At 35.4% G+C, this 22,133-nt stretch overlaps 1 protein-coding gene across 1 annotated transcript in view; it reads right to left on the minus strand.

Annotated features, from left to right (window-relative positions):
* The window catches only part of kcp (kielin cysteine rich BMP regulator), a 103,488-nt gene that overhangs the window by 78,509 nt on the left and 2,846 nt on the right, over window positions 1-22,133 (minus strand). The window contains exons 2-5 of the mRNA XM_088924305.1: window positions 15,292-15,848; window positions 13,172-13,244; window positions 5,950-6,164; window positions 3,709-3,874 (exon numbers count right to left, since the gene is read on the minus strand). Of these exons, the coding sequence (XP_088780431.1) occupies window positions 3,709-3,874; window positions 5,950-6,164; window positions 13,172-13,244; window positions 15,292-15,848 (1,011 nt within the window). The remainder of the gene's footprint in view (window positions 1-3,708; window positions 3,875-5,949; window positions 6,165-13,171; window positions 13,245-15,291; window positions 15,849-22,133) is intronic.

A 22,133-nucleotide genomic window follows, 5' to 3' on the forward strand; every position in this document is an offset into this window, starting at 1 on the left:
ACAGTATTAATTAAATCCTGCATAAAGACCCAGGTTGTTTAACCCTTTGACATCCTGTCCTCTGCAGCTCTACTGCTGGTTGCTGGTTATAACCATCCCAGTTGAGCTCAGAATCATTGTCGTCTTCACCCTTCCTGTTTATCCTGCTTGGTTAAAACCAGTTTCACTATTGAAACCTTCTCTGTTATATCCATGGTGATCAAAGCTATATTTATTAAATAACCAACCATCACTCAGCTCACTAAAAAATGTCCATAAGGCTACATAAGGCAGGGCCAGACTGGTCTTGTTTTGCAGCCTCTCTCTTTCTCCATTTACAATCCACGTCAGAAACATTGGACCCATATCTGTCATATCCTTCTTGATCAAATCCCACTGCAAGGCCAGGAAGTTTGGGCTCATGGAAACACAGCCCCCCAGCAAGCAATGTTGCTCAAAAGCATTAAATTTCTCAAGGTTGTTGCTGTTTCCTCTATAACCCCCGTAAAGTAACTCCTCACATGTTATTGAAAGTAAGTTGTAAAACCAGCACCTAACTGGCTCCAGGTTACTTTTACAATGGCTTTCCATCTTACAGCAAGCCTAATGAGAGTGCCATATAGTGAAGGAAATAGGTCAAAAAACAAATTCTAAAACAAGTCAGTCCCCAATAACATTTAGGAAAACAGATTAGCATAAAGTTATTAAGCCACTTGCCTACAAGAACTGCTTAAGTATGCTTGCACTATTTGTTTCAAAAGGCATTTTGTTTCAAAAGTACACAGTTAAAGGACTATATGTTGTTTGTCAACAATAAGGACACATTCAACTAAATGATGCATACAAATGGACACAGAGCTAGCAGACACGTAAAAAAAAGGCAAAACAAAAAACTACCTTTAACAAATATGAATAGTATTGTTATTAGCTTATTAGTATTGTTGTTATGTTTTTGTAAGAAACACCCTAACAATATTAACAGTTTACTACTGTGTTTTTAAACAGCACAAGCATTACATCACAAAACTTTACAGTATATCTATAACACTATAATCCTTATTCAGCAGAATTAAACAACTTCCATACAGTTATAACTAAGAGACACCATCCCTGCATAAAACAATTAAATTGAATAAGAATGAAATAACTGAGATATTCAGCAATAATTATAACACAAATTCATTACATTCCTGGAACAATAAATTGGAATAAATATTAATATTAATAAAGTAGCTGTATATAAAATCTGATTTTTTTAATTTATAAAAATGCTGAATGCATGCATTTTAAGTAACTGTACTGTATATCATGTCATATTATGCAGTGCTCAAAAAGGAGCACAGGAAGCATGTAAAACATATAACAGTTACCTGTACTGAACTAAGGTTGCTACTGAAAGAGGTGTTAGTGGGGCAAGGAGGGGGCGCTCACCCTGCAGTCTATGTGGGCCCTAATGCCCCAGTATAGTGAGGGGGACACTATACTGTAAAAAGGCGCCATCCTTCAGATGAAACGTATAAACTGAGGTCCTGACTCTCTGTGGTCAAAATCCCAGGTTGTTTCTCGAAAAAAGTGGGGGTGTAGCCCCAGCGTCCTGGCCAAATTTCCCATTGGCCTTTACCAATCATGGCCTCCTAATAATCCCCATCTATGAATTGGCTTCATTACTCTATTCTCCTACCCACTAAGAGCTGATGTGTGGTGAGCGTTCTACACATTGGTGGTGGTGGAGGGGAGTCCCCATTACCTGTAAAGCCCTTTGAGTGGAGTGTTCATAAAAGCGCTATGTAAGTGTATTATTATTATTATTTACACAATATTTACACAAACAAAAGTCCTTCTATCATGTACATTAGTGATAACTAAGGCACAGAGTGTACAGTATGCAATACAATGATGTATTGTACTTCTGACACAATGGAACTCACTCTGTATGTAAGAAAGAACAAGAGAGCTTTCTTTCACACAAAGTTGGGATTAAGGTCCATCAAAAAGTGGTGTTTCTCAATAGATCTAGAAAGACAAGTCTGAAAGACATTCACATCTGGCAAATACACAAAAGCTAACCTACAACACTGAGGCAGGGCATACAGCTGTGATTCCTACATCACTGGTCTTTCACAGAAGTACCCAACTGAAGTAGGTGGACACTTACGCTAAATCCCAAGGGAGGCTGCCCAGTGTCAGAGGTCAAAATCTGACAAACACCCCAATTTAGGCAAAGATTGGAAACAAAGGGATATAGAAAAAGACCAGAGTATTCAACATATACTGCACATGGACTGGATATGTTACTGTGTATGCTAGAAAGAACAAGATCACTTACAGTATTACTTTTCAGTCTTCTATGTTATTTCAACACAGATCCTTCTAAATTAAGTAAACAAACAAAGCCCGGGGGGGTGAATAATTTTGATAGCCACTGTCTTTACTTTAAATCTACAAATTCATGAAACTGCTGAACAGAACACCATACTGTAGGTCAAAAGAGTAAATAATTAATAACAACAGAAATAAAATCAGTATATAAAAATATGGTTTGTCACTAAACCAAATGTTTTTAATCACACTGGTGATTGCAGTAATTTGGCAGCTGCTTTGAATGCTAACGATGATGTAGAAAATAGTTTTAAAAGTTCACTGGAGTTTTGGTACACTTCCATCCAAAACAATACATAAGTGATATATTTTTCCAGCTTAAGACTTCATATTTTCAACTATTTTTGACATCAGTCTTACAGAGTACAGGCAATTTATAAAAGTTAAATAATAATAAATAAGTTTAATTTTCCATTAACAGTTTGGTGGTGGACAGGCATAAAAATAGTCATGACCAGGCAGAAAACTTTACTACTAATATTTATAATTGCATCATGACCTAGAGTTCAACACTTTACATGCAATCTAGCCATATACTGTAAACACACTCTCAAACATAGAACACTATAATACACTCAGAAGCAGACATAATTCTTTGAAAGAAAGTAAGCTTCCATAAATACCTCACCCTCTACAAGTAAACCAGTCCTCTAAGCTGATACAAATAAGAAGTCGACCTTGTGAAATACATAAGTATTGAAAACTTCCACTAATATGATAAATACAGCTCCTCTCCCGAAATTTAGTCTAGGTTCCTTCTGTGCCCTATACAAAGGATTTGGTCAAGAAAGAATCCAGTGATGAAAATAAGCTGTAAAGCTGCAACTCGTTCTGTCCAATCTCTCTTTTTCCATGTCCTGCTAAATCTTTTTACTTTGGATCCCCTTTTGATGTACACCACATGAACTATAGGTCATCCTCTAGAAAATCTAGTCTCAAAAGCTGTGGATCCCTCTAAACTCCACACAGCTGGGTTATACTTAACTGATTAGATAAGTCATCATTATACCTTACATCATCTGTGTTAAATTTGCTTCGTTTAATATTGTCTTTCTTTGCCAGTCTGATCGTAGTGGCTGATCAATTTAAGATATCTTTGTTCACATTTTGATGCTTACCTTAAAACTGAATGTATCCTGTAACAACTAAGTTAATCTTAGTTACATTTAGTTATGGTTATCTTATCTCTGAAAACAATCAAAAACTTGAGGTCTGTTTTCAAACCTTTTTTTCAGCAAGAAAAAGAGTATGCTAAGTTGATGGGATGCGTGTTTGATGACTAGAAATGTAAAGACAGAAATGGACCATTTGAAATCTTATTTTGCTGGAAGAACCTCACTTATAACTCACCATTTGTTACTGTGCACTGAACTTCTCCCTTCACGCAGACACAGCTAACATGCTGGTCCTTCTCCCAGTGGGCTCCCTCCTCAATCTCTCGTCCCTCCCAGGAACATGTCAGGCGCCGACACTCACAGGACTCCAGGAAAGCCACTCGAGACAACAGGTCAGCGTTCTTCATCAAGGGAAATAACAAAAATAAATCGAGCATGTAAAAGAGTAATCCTTGGCAAAATGATCTTCAATTATTACCTCAGCATGCCAAGGCAGGTGGCAACTGTAATTTTTTTTTGCTGAAAGTTGCAATTTGTCAGAATACACAAAATGTACTGTAGAAGAGGAGGCAACCTTGCTTGTTTGGTTGCAAGAGCTTTTTTTATTCAAAGATTTTATTTAGCCTTTGGCTGAATTATTGCAAGAATGTGACCAAGTAGCTTGTTCCTACAGCTACAGAGGAACCTACAGCCACCTCCAAAACTATCACTTGTCTATATTTTGATGGAGCAAACATGCTGGGAGAATTGGTGAATACAGTAGGTGTCTCTTGTTAGTTGATGAGGCACTCAGAAAAGAACTGTAAGAAACCTGTCAACAAGTCTTGTTTTTTCCTTCAGTGTTCAGAGTTTGTAGTCAAAAGGCAAAATGAAAAGCAAAAGCATGCAAATTTGAAGCCGAAATAAAATCTTTAAAAAATCTATCAGATCCACAGCACATAAATTAGTCATACCACAATCAACAGTTTGGTATATACTTCAGATGAAAGAAACCACTGGCATAGTTATCAATCAGCCAAGACTGGTTGGCCAAGAAAAACATCTGTAGTTGATGATAGACACATTAGCAGAGCTGTCAAGGAAATCCTTAAAACAATGCTCAGTGAAATCTCAAACAGCCTCCCGAGTTCAGGACTGAAGGTATCAAAATCAGCAGTTCACAGAAGAGAGAGACAGCAGAAAGATGCTGCCATAAAAAAATTAAGAATGGTTATAAACAGGAATAGTTCATTCACCCCATGTTGTTCATTTGGTAGAAAACAGCATAACCCAAAACATATGGCCAATTCAACCAAGGAGTTCATTAGGATCAAAATGTGGGAAATCTTAGACTGGCTAAGCCAATCTCCAAATTTAAATTCCATTAAACATTCCTCATTATCACAAATACAAATTGCTAGTCTTTAAAGCAAAAATCACAAATTTGACTTTGCTTCCCCAATACTTTTGTATAGCACTTTATAATCCTTTGTGAAAAAGCTTCCAGTTTTTATCCATAAATGCACATCTGTTTGATTTCCATGTGAAGACTCAAAACTCAAAATTTTTAAAACACTGAAGTGAAAACATCCCATAAACAGGTAATAACCCAAAGGCTGCAGCAAAGATTACTCAAAAAGTTTGGTGAGCACAATGAGTCACAGACTTCATACAGTTATTGCTGCAAAGCAATATGCAAAACATGCTGACATTTACACTCTGAAATTTAAAGTGAAATTCTTCCATTACTGTATGCTCACTTGAAATCACAGGGTTAGAAACAAAGCATGCTTTTGTTCTAATGTGATCAAATGTTTGCATGGAGTTACTAAAATAAATATTATAATGTTCTCACCACCCATACTAATCTCATGATCACAAATACAAATTGCTTGACTGTAAAGCAAAAATCACAAAGTTGATTTTGCTTCCCCGATACTTTTGTACAGCAATTTATAACCCTTTGCGTAAAAGCTTGCTGTTTTTAGCTGTAAGTGCACATCTGTTTAATTTCCATGTGAGGATTTAAATCCTTGTTTAATAATTGATCATAAAATTAGGAAATGCTCTGGGCTGACTCAAGCTTTATGGGGTTTTAAATCATTTTATGAAGCCTCCTGTTTTCTATTAAATACTTAAAAGATTTACTTCCTTCAACATAAAGGAAAGTCCAAATTAGATATTTCATTAAGCTTTTTTTATACCGGCAATTAACCAATTAACTTTATCATTGTCTATTCATCTTCCTCCAAAACAGCAGTCATTTTCATAATGTGGTAACCATAACTTTGCACAAGACTTTAAATTGTGTTTCTATTGCATTGTATAAGCTTGCCTCTTCCTTCATTAATTTCAACACTTGATATGCATTCTGATATACATAAAAATCTACTGTAGGTTCTGCAATCCTGAGTCTAAATTATTAAAAGTAAAGATGTAGGTAGCTGCAATAAGCTGGCTGTTTTCACATTTCTCTGAGACACATACCACCACATACCTGAGCTTTAACCATATCAAGCATCATGCCAAGACTCTCCACTGTTTGCTCCAACCTCCTCATCCGCTTTTCTTGATTTTCTGGCTGAAGCAGGTGACTCTGCAAAGCAGCTGGTGGCCCAGGATCACTTTGTTGCTGCTGATAGTTTACAAAATCAGACTGGTCTTCTGGGTACACATTAGGATCTCTTACAGAGGGATTCTCTAGCCTGGGGTCTGTTGATCAGAAGAGCAAAAAGCTTTATGAATGTCTTTTAAGAACACAAGAGTCACAAGCTGCTTACTGATTAATTTTCAAAAACTGCAACTATAGACATGATAAGAATTGTAGGAAAGTCTGCAGGATGCATGCTGTAAAACCAATGACAATTTAAAGACTGCACATTTCAATTTTGCTCACTCCTTTTGTTTAACATTTGGGTTGGGTTTTCTTCAGCAATCTGAGTAGCAGTTTAACCAAATACAAGTCCTTTACCAGAATGTTCTCTATCCCTTTGCATGCACAAGATAAATAAAAATTCTACTTCTTTTGCAACAACATATCATACTTCACAGCAAAAACTAAAACTAATTTAAGATCAAGTAAAGAAAAAAAGGATTTTGGGGAGCGTATTATAAAACCGTTTAAATACTGCCACTACCTCCTGCTTCTACTGTATTTCCTTGGGACACATATTTATTAGTCTGAATATTACTAGAACATAACCATGGTTGAAATAAAATAGTTGAAATTACCATTTGTATAAATATTTCCTACCTACAAAATTTCAGTCAACGCCATCACTACTGTCAAGCATGGTGGTGTCAACATTATATTACAATTCTGATTGTAATTGGCAGGGAAGCTTGTTATGACTGATGGGAACATACTGTAGATGTAGCAAAGTACAAGCAAATCTTAGAGGAGAACTAAAAGGTCCTAAAGTATCTAAAACCTTTCAGCAGGATAAAAGCTCAAGGCACAAGGCCAAAACTGCACTGGAGTGGTCTGAGATTACAAATGGTGGTCCAGTCAAAGTCCTGCTTTGAAACCTAAAATCACACGGGAGAACTGGATCCTCAAGCAACCCGAGAGAGCTGGAGCAAGTCTGCCAAGATGAATGGGCAAAAGTTGTACCAAGCCAGTGTGCAATGTTGGTACTTATCCAAGAAGACCTGGAGATGTAAAAAATATAATTTGGGTTTCTAGCTCATGATTGTTTTGGTGCTCCCTGGTAGCCACACTGTACATAGGTTTCCAGTCCCTGTATAATTTGGCCAGCTTCTTTCATTGCCCTGTTTGTACATTTACTTTAGCATTTGCTTTTTTTGTTGCACTTAATGCATTCAGGAATGAGTAAGCTTCTGTTAATTGCTTCTATATTTTTTCTGATCTGTTCTTGTAGAATGAATTTTCTCAATCCAGGACCTGGCATTCTAACTTCAGTGGCTGCTCAAGAATATTTTTTTGGCTGTACAAGAAATGCTCATTCCCCTCATGTAGCCTTAAGCACCTTCAAAGACTATGCTTGGATTTAATTTCCCTATGTTGTTAGTTTGAACACAAACATTAAACTGGTTGCTTAGTAACTGTAAATTCATGGTCTGATAGGACTGAAATACTTGATCTCCTAGGTGTAGGCAGAGTGCTCCACCAGGTAGATGGAGAGAGTTACTGTATATACAGTATACTGGGGCATGGTCAGATATGACAATGTTTCCAATTTAATGGATTTTTGTTAAGCTTAGCAAGGAAGATAAAACCAGACTTAGCCCAAACTTAACACGCAACACCATATGGGACAGAATAAAATGTGAAATTATTTGAAACAGATTTAAAAATCTCAAAGCACCTACAAGACACTGATTAGGATATCTAAACAAATATCCTACAGTATCCTAGCATTCAACTGATTAATTTCAGGGTTTCAATGCAGAATTGTATAATTGAAGTCCCCCAAACCAAAACAAATGGCAATCCATTTATGCCAGTTCCCCAAAACTGTGCTTAACAATGTGGCATCTTGCTAATTTGCTGCATAAAGATTCTCAATACAGAACTCTACTTAATAGGAGAGCTCTGCATCTTTCTTTCCTCTACTGTATATCCCTGACACTATAACTACCCTGCAAGTAACGAACAGTCCACCCACTGACACAGGAGAAAGGACTGGCATGTTCCTGTAGTGCTTTTATTAAAAGGTATTTATCAAGAAGAAAAACATTGTGATGCTGGATAAAAAGAAAATCATTAGACATTGTAGGAAAAAATGTGTGAACTACACATTGAAGGCTGCAGTAAGTATTTCAGGATGGCAGCAAAACCCTTCACTCAGTTTAGTGTCTGTATCCAAAAACCCATTTACAGCCACCGTGACATGTTTTTAATACCAAGAGAAAACATTAGAAAACGCAATTCACTTTTGTAAAATGATTCTTATGAGTCTTCTTCTGGAACGGCTGGATCTTATTCAATCTGTGTAACAAAAGAATTATAATTGGCTTTACTTATGTTCCCAGCTACATCACCACATCATACATATGGAATGTCTAGGGATTCTCATAAAAGGTTAGCTTTTGTTTGATAATTCTAACAGCTGGATTTTTAAACAGATATACTGAAAAGACTGCCCAAAACTTAAATTCAAGCCCTCAGTTCTTATGTGATCTTTTATACTGTCTCAGTTCTTGGAATATATACAGTATAAAGAGGAAAGCAGACATACATTCAGGTTTTTTTTTTGCTCAGATCATTACCATAGTGTACAGTGAAAATGTTTAGCTTACAGAAACTGCCTGATTTATCCAGGCCATTGGGTGAGGAAGTCTCAGGTATTTCAAGTATTCTTAAAGTGGCACCTGAATTGCAGCCTATAGTTTAATTGGTTGAGAATATGCTCAGTTCTCCTTCTTAATTATTATGTAGAAAGCTGCTGGCACATGCCAGACATAGTGTATGCTACCAGTACTAATAGCAGTATTAGTACTTCTGCTATTATTATTCTTTTGATTAAAATTATTTCCTCCCAGTCACTCTTTTAAACTTTTTATACTATCTAGAAAAGCATTGTTATTGTAAAGGCATTGTCACTTAGAATACCATCCTGACTACTTTAGTGCACATTCTAATTTTTCTCAACTTTACGTGTTGGATAAGCTTATTAATAGTTTAGCAATCAGTGGAGCTTAGTCACCTTATTCAATAACAATAACCAACCCCCATCATAATCTGTGACATTGTGCTCATTGTGATAGACAGTGCCAAATAATAAAAAGAACAATGAAATAAGCTAGAGAGTTCAAGCATTACACTAAGCCAATAAAACTTTATAACCCTGTGCTCTGGTAATTATATAAAAGTCTTACATTTAATTTACAATAGTTTTGCTGGCTGGAACTAAGTGGAATTTGATTAGTCTACTGATCAGCTGTAAATAGGTTTCTTGTAGATCTACCATAATGTAACCCCTGCTCAAAGTAAAACTTCATATCTTACATATCTCTTTGGATAACTAATCCAAACATTTGTCAACTTGAAAGTGGAACAAAAGTTTCACAATGAAATCAGTCAATTTACATGCCATAGAGCAGCTAATAAGTGTGTGACTTTTGATCAAAAAGATACAAAACAGTCTTGTATTACTGGAACAAACTTATTTTATAAATTACTTCACAACATACAAATTGGCTTTCCTAAAGCATGTTGTGTTCGTGTTTTAAAGGAGATTTGAAGGTTTTAATTATTTTAGAAATACTTGTATGTATCCATCACAACAGTTTTTTTTTTCTTACGTAAATCATAATTCAAAGCATATACTATGATTCCTGCATATTTACAGTATATAATACGCAGGAGAATGTTTTCAACAAATGAGCTAGGCTCATTTGGCTTGACATTAATATCACAAGGAACAGAAATATAAACATTTTTGTGAATACAATTATGCTGAAGATTTTCTTAAGACTAAAACTTTCAAAGAAACAAAAACAGGAACGTGTAATAGCTGTTAGTCTTGTGATCTCCAAAGGCCTAACAAATGTTTTCCCTTGTATACTGAGTGCAATGGGAATAGTTACTGTACATTAGACAAGGTTTCTGCAGTATATTTCAATAAAAAAGCAAAAATGTTACTTCATTTTCAAAATCTGCAGATTTTGAACAGAAAAGAAGTCTTTGTTTATAGAATAATCTAAACAACAAGCATAAAATATTATAAACACAGCTTTAATAAATAAAGTCTAAGTAAAATCAGTTCAATAACCTTAAACAGATTTTCTGTATTAGTACATTTCTGTAATGCTACAGTATATGAACATGAAGTGAACTCTTTAGAGCTTTGTATGAGGATGACATTTTTCTATTTTAGGCACTTTTACAATATTTTTTTCCTCACAGTGATTTATCATTGTTGAATGTTTTGTCAGTCGGTAATAAACTCCCCATAATAAAAACACATAAATCTGCTTAGTACATAAAACTGCCACAAAATGTCAGTTAGGACCCTGCAAGTCCTCTACATTCAGATGTCTTAATAAACCCTTCTGAACTACACAGGCACATGGTCCTTAAAGCAGCTGCTTGCTAAGAACTTGATGAATACTAAAACCTTCTCAACAGCATCTATAACTCTTCTACAGATTAAGGCAATTGTTATTTTTGCTCACATGAATGGTAATTATTTAAAAGCAACATGAAGTGTTTCACTGCGTAGTCATGTGAAAAGTAAAATGCTCAACATTTGGAAACAATAATTACTAAAAAAAAGAAAAGATTAAATAACCCCAAAACATGTTAGAACTGAATGATTTATAATATGAAATTTGAGAATCCTGTTTCTTGCAAAAAAAACAAATGTAGATTCTTAAAAAAGCAGTATTTCATGTGCTCTTTACACAGTTTATGAGAAGCTAATTTCATATAAAGTATATACAGTACAATAGATACATTCACAGTAGAACAAACTATTCATCTGTAAATGTAAATTAACATTTGTTTCAAGATGGATTTTTAGTCCTGTGTCTGAGTTTTGATGATAAACTAAATTAATATAAAATGGTATAGGGACAATAATAAATCAGTATTATGTGTACATCTATGGTTTATTTAAAACACAAACATGTTGTCTCTTGTCTCTTGTCTCTTACTCACTATGGTGGAGTAGGTTGAGTAAGAATGAGTTTCACTACTACACTGACGACACATGCAGACAATACTTCCAGATTCTATTATTGCAGTTTTAGAAATCTGTGGATGTCTGTGTGATATCAAAATCAAGATACAGAATGTTAAGACCTAGGTTCACCATTCACCATTTCACCATTCTTAATTAATCAAATCCACTGAAGACTCAGCAAATGACAACATTTCTGAACACCACTTAAAGAATTAATATTTACCACACATTTTAATTAATAATTTTAGTGTACTCTTGAATCTTCAAAGTCAGTTTGCAGTTCTTCTCCTTGTTTATACTTCTGTTATGTATGCTAGATGTATGCTACAGTGCTTTGATTTTCAGGACTTTTTATTATACAGTATGTCTTCCAAAGAGTACAAACTGGATACATCAGATGCTTAGAGTATACAATTTTGATAAACAACAGCTGCATATGGGTAGTAATGCACTATTTCATTATCCCTTTGTGTGCTTTTCAGGTTGATTTTCTTCAAGGGTTCATGTGCATTTATCATAAAAATATTGCAAGATTCACAAATAATTTAATATTATACAATCAATCTGATGGGCTATTTTAAATGATTCACAAATGGAAACAAGACCCTGCCAATTCACAGGCAAAACACACTTGCTTTTCCAGAAAGAATCAATCCATGTCGTAAGATGAGACCTTCTGACTTACAGTATCGTGCGAGCCTACCCAATATTGTTATACTTATAAAAAATATTAATTCTCATTGAACAATCATAAACAATGAACAATCATGCACAACAGATGAATAAAACAACAGTTTGATTTGCTTTTTTCGTCTTATGCTGCTCAACAGACTGTTACATCAATTTAAGTTTCATTATGATTTGGTCCCGTCATAAAGACCAAGGGCTCATAGCCTCCACAATAACCAGACATTGACACTGGCTAAACTGACACTTTCAAATCACATATCATTTATAGCTGCTAACAGGAATGCAAGTTTTTGGAAAACAATTCAATCATTTGGGATACTATTAACAATCTAAAGATATTTAATGTTACATTGGCAGATGTATATGAGCCCTTTAAGGATAACCTGTAATAATAATGTAATTTTAAATGGCGACTTTAAAAGTAGCATCTCAAAGTAGGTGTAAAAAAATCATTGTCCACAACTCTGATCAAGGAGGGTTGGTGTATTAACAGATTTCAAGTCCAGCAGGGATCATAATAATCTAATCAGGTCATTATTAGCTTAACTGCAGTAAGTTAAAGGGGAACTGCAACACTATTTTCATATTTCAGGGTTAGAAAGAATCAGCAATAATAAGTGCATTTCAAACCACAATGAAAGTAAAATGTACACAGTAACTTGTAAAACCTCTAAGTTACATGTCAAAATAAACAAAATTTCCAGGTATGCGCAGCACCATATTGTGTGATTCAGAACAAGGCAACAAAAGGTCCGTGTGGTGGCTGTATGACATTAAACAAACAGGCTTGTGAATACATCTCTTTTAACCCAACAGAAATATTGTTTTTGATTTCGAAACAGTTTTGCCAACAAATACTACTTACTTGTTAACTCTTCATTCAGATCACGTTCGAACATTCCTCCGGTTAAATGTCTGCTGCACAGCCGGTATTTATCCGCTTTTACATCACATGACATTAGTCATTATGGTGACCAGTGAACAGGAAGGGCCGCAACTTGTGGGAACTCGAATGTGAGTTTGCGACAACATGGCATCTTACAGTACTTTCACAAAATTCATGATTTTTTGCTTAATAATTTGTCTTTTTTTTATAATGTCAATGAATTTATTTTGTTACACAGATTTAATAACTGATCTGAGAAATTGTGACTGCAGCTCCCTTTTAGTTTTCCCAGCTCTTCAGGTGCTGTTGCTTTAAAGGGACCTGTAACACACTGGTCCTCTTGGGGACCTCTGCCTAAAAGAATTGCACATATACACCCCTAATATAAAAAAGTATGAAATACTGTATTCAGTTGCAACACCTTGCCTTTAAATAAAGTGAGTCATTTTCCAGTGATTAGACTGAGAATTAACAGCGTGTTTTACACACAGTACCTGAAAGGTTTTCACAGTGCCATGGGCGTCTAAGGAAACCACTGGTGGATACTTCTGCTGTTTGCCAATAACCCTGAGAACAGAAAAGAGAGAACGGAGTCACACAGACACATTTATTAACACTATGAAACTGTTGATTTGTAAATCTGTCAAATCTGATGGTATTCATAAAAGATTCTTAACACTACACTTTAATGCCACAAACATGTTAATGATTATCTATAGATTTATGTTTTTAGATTTCAAGGAGTTTTTTTCCTCAGAACTATTCCAAAAATCAAACATTATAACTCCAGATTTATATGTTTATTTTTTTATGACGTTTTATACGTCAGCTAAACAGTTGCATAAACTGTGCTAAATGGTCTTTAATCTTCTCTCTACATAACTACACACCTGAACACACAAAACAACGTACAGTAAAATACTCTCATCCATTGGTTCAGCTCAAAAATCACAATAAAATATGGCAATATTTCATTCTTATCCAGTACTATTCTAAGCAGAGGTCAGAGTGGGGAGCTGTATCAGTGTGGCAACAGCAAATAAACAGGCTGAGATTAATTTCACACAACTGGAATAAACTTCACAGCAGAAACCTTGTGTTGTTTTGCTAGTTAGTATGAGATTACCATCTACATGTACAATTCTATATAATCTATTAACTGTCTTTATTTTTTAAGTCTTTATTAAATATACATGTTATACATACTGTATATAAACAACATTTTAGATAACAAATATAATAAAAATACAAAGCCATTTTTCGACCCATGAAACCACTACAGATTGTTTATAATTGGGTACAAAACTATTATCAAAAAAGTGATAAGTATGATGTGGAGAAAAAGAAAAATATTTAACGAAGATAAAAGTTTTGGTTTCTTAAAACTTTTGCTCTCTTTGCTTTCTTACATAAATAGTTATTACTAGATGCATCTCCTGTCATTTATCATTCCATCCTTTTCGAAACAGCAAAATACAGTATCTCTTTATCGCATTCTTTAGATTCAAAACAAAAGCTATTTTCTTGATCTGCTTAAAATTGTCTTCTTGCAATACAATGCGCATTGTAGTGTGTTTTTATTCCAAAATTGAGCAGGCCCTCTGCCCATCTTGAATTCTTTTAGAGGTTTTCTAGTGTTTTCTACACCACCTCTTTGATGATGTTCCAGTTACTGTCTTTGTAAGGAGATTAGAATAACAAATGTAACAGCACTAGACACAGGAGGAGGCTCAAAGGACAAGTATTTGTTTAAATGAATCAGAAAACAACTCAGAAATAGGAAACAGAAAACAGGAGTCTTTTTACCTACTAATATGATCATTACCAAAGTCAAATGGCCTTCATTTTGTCACGATTGTAGTCCCTCCTCCTTAAGGGCACTCCGGCTCTTTCACTTCGAACCTAATTTTGTGAACCTGCCCCTTGTTCCAGCCTCCTTCCTGTCCCCCTTAAAAGCCAGACACCCACTCAGTTCGGGGCTCTGCATCTGATTCCCATATCGTGCGAGCCCGGGACCTGTATTTCCCTGGCTCCATCATGTTTTTAAGTTTCCGTTCCTGTTTCCGTTCCCCCCGCCGGTTCCGACCTGGTTCCTGTTTTAAACCCGTCTGGCTCGTATGGATCGCCTGGCTTTTTGACTTTTGCCCTGTCTTTTGGATTTTCCGTTCGTCTCATCCTTGGATTGTTTGCCCCGGACTCACCCCCCTTGACACCTGCGCACATTGGACACGCCCCCCTCGTATTCATTCCCGATTCCTGCGTGACTTTTTCCTAGTGTTTCCTCACTCCACCCCAGATTGTGTCGTCCGCATAGGGTCTGGAAAGAACTGTTTTGTTACACATTTCCTTTTTGTTAAACAAGATCTCTATTTGAAGAAGTGGCACATGTACAAATATTATGTTTAATCAGGATAGAGTTTTATGCAAAAGACTAACTCTAGGACAAGATTATTTCTCAGTAATGTAGTCAATAATTTAGGTACTGACTACATAGACATTTTCAGACTTAGTCTCATTCTTTCATGAGTCACAAATATAGTACTTGTATTGTTTGAATAAAAAAACAGCATACAAAACCATTTAAAGATAATAAAAATATTATCAACAAACTCACCACAAACTTGCTGTTCTTGTCTCCTGGCATGCTTGCAAATGTAATCTCAAGATCAATAGGGAGACTGAGACTAAGAACATCTTCACCGTGGCTCTTTTCAAATACAACAGGCTCTTCACAGTCAACAAAGAGGGAGATCTTGTGGGCCTCCAAGTTCAGAGCTACACGGGCCCACTTGCTGTTGGAGAATGGGGTGCCCCCAGGGAAGAGGATATGCGCGGGATCCATGCTGTGGACAGCGCGGTAGTCAAGCCTTAGCTGGTTGGACCTAGTGCTGGAGACCAGCTGGAGCAAAGGATGGCCATCCTTCTTCATAGCAGTGGGGGAGACAAAAGAGATGAGTGTCCCGTCTGAGTTCTTGGTCTGCTGGGCCACAAAGTGGAAGCCAATGGATCCCTGCATGGTGCTGAGAAAATAGAAGGAAAAGTCCCTTGGAAGAGTTAAGTGGGGTACCCTCTGACGAAACTTCCAGGCAGGAATGCTTGGATCAAGACCTTTGGCTTTAGTCACTCCTTTAATTGACCGGGTTATGTTCAGGGCCTCAAGCAGATCAATTACTGAAATGAAAGAAAAACAATAATGGTGTTTTATTTAAAAACACGTTTTTCTTCTACATCTGGCAGTACACAAATTCAAATATACATGGTAAAAATAATACAACTTACAGGACTCCTTCTGAGTTATAGATATCCATGTTTGAGATGAAAAGCTAGTTTTAAACTAACTGAGTCAGTACTGAAACATGAACAATGATACAATAAAGACATTTAACCATTACAATATTACTTTTTATTTGGAACCTTTACAGACACTGTCTCTTGGAAATTTTAGGAGGAGCACTTGAATAACAAATGAAGAAAATGTGTTCTAAGCCTAAGAGGTTACTCAATCCTGCAAGTTAAAAGTGAGTGTCTGGTGTGATTAATGAGGTAGAAAAAACTAACAGTGGTTATGACACTTGGCTAAGAACACATAACTAACCTCCTGTTGTGTGCAACACAGAACATTTGATCTTAATAATAGTTTTCTAAACTGTGGCTTCTTAAATATAATTTAATTACATGTATTCTAAGTTATTATAAAATATATTTAACTAAATATGACTATTTAAAACAAATGTATTTTAAATGTATTTTCAAGATTAGCAAATTATCTAATCGATTACCTAGAGTAATGTGTCATTTCTATTTTCTTTTTATAGTAACTCAAAATCTCTAAATGATTTGAAAAGGTGGATTATAAATGCTGAACTTGTTGTTTCTCTTTGTTGGGAATTTATCACTTTGTTTGGAATCTAGAATGCACGCATTTCATTGACCCATAGTAACACACTACAGGGTTGTTTAGATTTCCACACTTTCTGGTTTGGTAACATCTGCACATAAAGAGCATGGAAGAGATCAAACAGATCTCAGCTGTGTCAAGAGAACAATACTGCTGCCTGACAACGAATCCTTACCAACCCTTTTCACATACAGAACCTCACATTAAACAGTCTGAGAACAACATATTGTTACTTAGGAAATTGTTTAAGGAAGCTAACAAATTCACCAAAAGTTTGACAAAAGAGAATTTAAACAAGGTAAACAGAAACAGAATTTTATGCTACTCTTTGATATTTAGTGGTATGAGAAACTCACTAACACTCACACATACAGTATAAATGCATACCTTTTAGGCAAATAAATAGTTATATAGTGCTTTTTGTGTTTGTGTAAAACAGTTTTTATTTTTTAGTATTTATTTTTAGTTTTACATGTCTAAAAATATGAGGAGATAGCATTTTATTTGATGTAATAACATTTCTGTATTGAAAACAGCTGTTGTATATAGTCCACTATCAGACCAATAACAAAAATCCTTATAATCTTGCATTTCATAATATGTTTATTCACAATTGATTAAGTCACACAAAGTCACTAACTGTATTACTGAAAAGCTTAAATAAAATGTCAGGATTTCACCATAACATAACATTTTGACAGTAGTTTTCTTTCTCATTGGCTAACCATGAGGTTTGTCTTATTAGATAGTAATTTACTATGGTAATGTTTACTTTTACACAATTCACAATTTTTCTGTCTTAACATAAAGTGCTTTTTACTCTTAGGTTTAGAAGGATATCTTAAAAACACAACAACTGAATTTGGAAAATGTATTGCACTTACTCAAACCAAAGTTTTCTGTTCAACAGAGAATATTGTCTTTTTGGTACTATTACTGTACATCTCCTTCGAAGAATACTGCATCATCCCATTTTGACAAATGTTTGATTTTACTTCAATGATTAAATTATTAAAGGATTTTAAATTACAAAGCAATATATATAAAAGTCCAAGTTACCCAAAAAGGTGCTAGTATACCTGTTCTATTAGTTATAACCAATAACTAGGTCCAGAATGTAGTTCTTTTCATAATATTAGAACTACAATGAAATATTTTAGAATTTAAGAACTACTTTATTCATTTACATGGTCAATCAGTTTAGTAAAAAACTTTGAAAACTGTTCTTTTTGTAGTATTAACCAGGAATATGTTCAATAAATAATTTTACCTTATTAAATTAACTCCACCTAGTTTTTATCTATTAAATGTTTACAGTGCTCTTTACAGTGGGAATGTTGGATGTGATCCAATCCTGTCTTCTCCTTTAATCTTCACACAAAGAAGGTCAGTAAGGCAACAATGTTTGCAGATTATCCTGCTGTTCAAAGGCTGTGTGCAATCCCACAACAGATGGGACATCAGCTTTTAGAATCCAACTGAGAAACAGGGTTTTCATGTTTACGGGTTTTCGTGAACGTATATACAGACCGTAGTAAACAGAACTACTGTTTACACAACACCACTGGTTGTTCAGAAATCACATACAGTAGGAAGACATTCAAGACACTGAACAAAAACCAACACATTCAAAAGCTGTAAAGTTAAGCTGTTTAGCATGGTAACACTGTAAATTTAGAAATTTTAGACATGAGATAAATCCCTAACAGGAGAAACAGAATGAGCAGAATAGCACAAAGAGGCCTTCTGCACCTCTAAATTTATATTAAGCATTTTGCCGTTGGCATAACTGCATTGTTTAAGCAGCAAAGGAATACAAAGGCACCATTCAAGTGTAGATGACAGCCATCAAATTAAGTATCATGTAGACAAGTAAAAGAAATACATCTGGGAAGCAAGAATGTACATTATAAATAGCAAATGGAAGGCTACAAAGCTGAATAAACAACATGATAGGAATTTACGAGATAAGTAGTAAATAAGACTCATCACCCAGACAATTTAGTGAAATGCTAAATAACCAAAAAATGCCACAGTATGCAGCATAAAATGCTGAATTCACATAAAAATAGTGTTAAGGCAATACCAGGCAAAGTTTAGACCTCATTAAGACTTTTGTATACAATTCAGTTCACCACATTACAAATACAAGACTGTTGACCTGGAAAGAGATGTCTGAGGACAGTAAGAACAGACAAGTCCAAGGAAAAGAATCTCTTCAGTTTTAAATGAAAAAGATTACAAAAAGACCTGAGACACAAATAAATAAAAACTGAAAAAGACTGACAAAATGAAGTCAACACTGTTCAGCGGTTAAATTAAAAGCACGTGTGGAAATAACAAGGGAGTACATTTAGAATTGAAGGCAAGAAAATAACACAAAGGTTCACAGGTGCCTGAAACAAGCAGCCCGACTCTGCTGCTGAAGCCCGTTCTCTGGGGTCCATTAAAAAAGGCTTGAAGAGATCCTAAAATTCATGTTACCCAAAACGTAATGAGCAAAATGGCCTCCTCATATAGCTTCTCCAATGTTTTTTTTTAAAACAGTCCTTGGGCAATTCCTAAGCGGCAGCAATAGGGAACAGTGGTTCAGTTCCTGGACTTGTACTGAGAAGGATGTGGGTTGAGATCTCATGTGAAATACAGCTGTTGTACCTTTAAGCAAGGTACTTCATCAAAATTACTTCAGCTATATAACTGTGTAAAATATCTAGCTTCTGTATATGACTGTGCTTGGGTGCAAATCAAGTTGCATTCGATAAACATGTGAGCCAAACATATTAGAAATTCACTAGGGATACCAACACCTAAAAATTAAGCATCCTGAAAGGCTTATGGAGTGTTGTAGCCTAAATCTGGTTTAACCACTGGCTAACCCCGTGACCAAAGGACGAGGAGCCTAGAAACCCCATGCGAAGAGAGGAGTGACCAAGGGGCAGCTGCAGAGATGGAGATGGGATGGAGAAGAGAAGCAAAAGGAAGTATGCGAGAAAGGGGATCACGTCCTGTATTGTATTTCCAATGTTTTAAATGAGGAAAGGATTGATTTAGAATTACTGACAACTGAGTCTGATTTAACTTGGCTCTTGGCTATTGTCATCCCTACCAAACTTTTGTTATAAACTACATTTAATAAATCACCACTGTGACCAATATGTCCAATAATGCACCCTGAAAATTATGTCACAGCCAGGCCTCACATTTACACAGCAGCACATATGCTGCACCTAGAATATCAGTTATTAAGTTATTTTTTTAACCTGCAGTAGTGTTGACAGTTCTACATGCTTTACTCTTCATTTACACCCAACATAGCCTATAAAATGCAATCAGATATAGAGTACTTGAATATACCCAGGATTTCTGTTCTGCTTTAGCTGGCAAGTCTTATCAGTAGTTCTAAAGGGATCCTCTTTAAAGATCAGAGTAAGTGGTATCAGAAAGACATAACATGAGGGCTGTGTGACGGAGCCTTTCACATCACACGTCTGATCTAAAACAGGATAAAGAACAACTGAAATGCTAACAAGCCCGTTTTGCCAAAATGCACTGTTTTTTAAAATCAACTTTAAAGAACCTTACAAAAGAGTGAAAAATACAAGACACAAGAAGATGAAACAGCGCTTAGCAAGATTCAAATGATTTAAAATCTAAACAACATACTCGACCATATATTTGTCTGCATCAAAGATACTGTATCTGTACCGGGAAAATGTCGGAGTTGTGAAATAATGGTAGAGTTTAAAATCACAGTTGCTGACAAAAGTCCCGTAATGTGGTCTGAATTAAATTTTTCAAAGCCATTAAACAGAAACACATTGGATATTCAAATGGACTCTTTCTCAGGACATGCAGTGAAGCAGGCCATGTGGAACATAATTATAGCCCAGCTCAAGACGAGAAAGCACAGTGGTAATTATTAATTTATGCAAAGAGAAAGTTTTAAATACAAAAAAAATGTTGGAAGTTTACACATATTTTGAAACAAAAACTTTAATGCATACTTCAAACAAATGTGTGTCAAATCTAGTTGAAAGCAAAAAAATAATCAGTTCTTTCTTCATAAGGCTTAAAGCCAAAATCTGACTCTTTATGAGACTAATGGTATGTGTCTTACTGTTACAGAGGGCAGATCTGTCATTAGGGTTTGGACAGCTTTAGCCCCCATTGCTTACAAAAAGCATCCCCCCCCCACCATTGCCAAGAATAGAAAAAAAAAGTCTGATGTACTGTAAATCAAAACACTTGAGAGGTAAACACTCCTCCCTCCCCCCCAGAAAATCCCACTGGTCAGATGTTGGTCATTCATCCTTATTCTTATGATTCTTAGATTCTTATGGCTTATTCTTGAAACAGAAATACATAAAACCAAAATATGGATCAAACATGACAACCCTTGACATTTCTGGTCTAGGCCCTCAGGAGAATACAAATTCATTCAGGGAAATGATGCAGATGCAATTTCTAATCTCAGAAGCCTAGCTAGGGATTAGGTACAAATGCCTGCCTGGGTGAGAGATTCCAGTGACTGAGGCTAAGACAGGTGTTGGGGAGTCCTTGAACAAGGTAAGTTATTCCTCCAGAAACATGCAAGTCTTCAGAAAGGTAAACCAACACAAAATCTTACAAAACAACTAACCGAAAGAATATTTGTCACTTGTTTCAGCCTACAAACTAAGATTGCGAAATTAGGCTGTCTTTAAATATGGGAAATTACCCAAAGAATTAGATCATTGGAGTTTAACAAAATTGTACTGCACAAAATCTACCCTGATAATACTGCAAGAAGAATAATTAATAAAAGGACTTCTAAGAGCATTAAACACATTGCAATGGACATCCTAGACATCGCTGGAAACAAAAAAGTTATTTACTAACTAGCACAAAAGAGAAGATTATATAATGCGAGTATGAATATACTGACAAAAATGTTTAATGTAAGTATAAACTACCAAGCCATATGGTAGAAAATGAGTCACAGATCCTTCATAAACTAATCTGTCAGGGTCTCTGGACCAAGAAGATACAAGAACCTCATGAGTAAGAATAACTGAGTGGCCTCCTGTCATTTTCAACCTTTGTGGTCTTATTATATAAACAGATAAAAGACCGAGTTCCATCTCATTCTTTAATGAAGGATATTAATTACTCAGTCTATGCAACAACTTCTTCTTTATGTGAACTGACAGTTAACAAAAGGTATATACATGTTCTAGATAAATGGCTGTTTCCCTTGATCATCTGTTGCAACGTATTTCTCAACATATATACACAATGTACAGTATAAAATAATCTACAGTGATTACCACAGATTCCTGCTGCTTCCATCAGTAAAATCAGTGGCTATGGCATGTGAGAAAATTATATTTAAGTTTCTAGTACAGTGCATTTCAGAAACTGGCGTGCTCAATTTGTGCAACCTCCTTGTGTTGCTTCTTATTTTTTCTGTCCACCAGATGTTTCTTTTCTATCAGAACGCAAAGTAAAAGTCTTCATTTAAATCGGTGTCTAAGCTGTAATTACTGTACCAAGTATTTCACTCTTTTATCCTATTAAAG

The sequence above is a fragment of the Atractosteus spatula genome, chromosome 8 (genome assembly GCF_055471065.1).
Source record: "Atractosteus spatula isolate fAtrSpa1 chromosome 8, fAtrSpa1.hap1, whole genome shotgun sequence".
In the NCBI taxonomy this organism is placed as follows: domain Eukaryota; kingdom Metazoa; phylum Chordata; class Actinopteri; order Semionotiformes; family Lepisosteidae; genus Atractosteus; species Atractosteus spatula.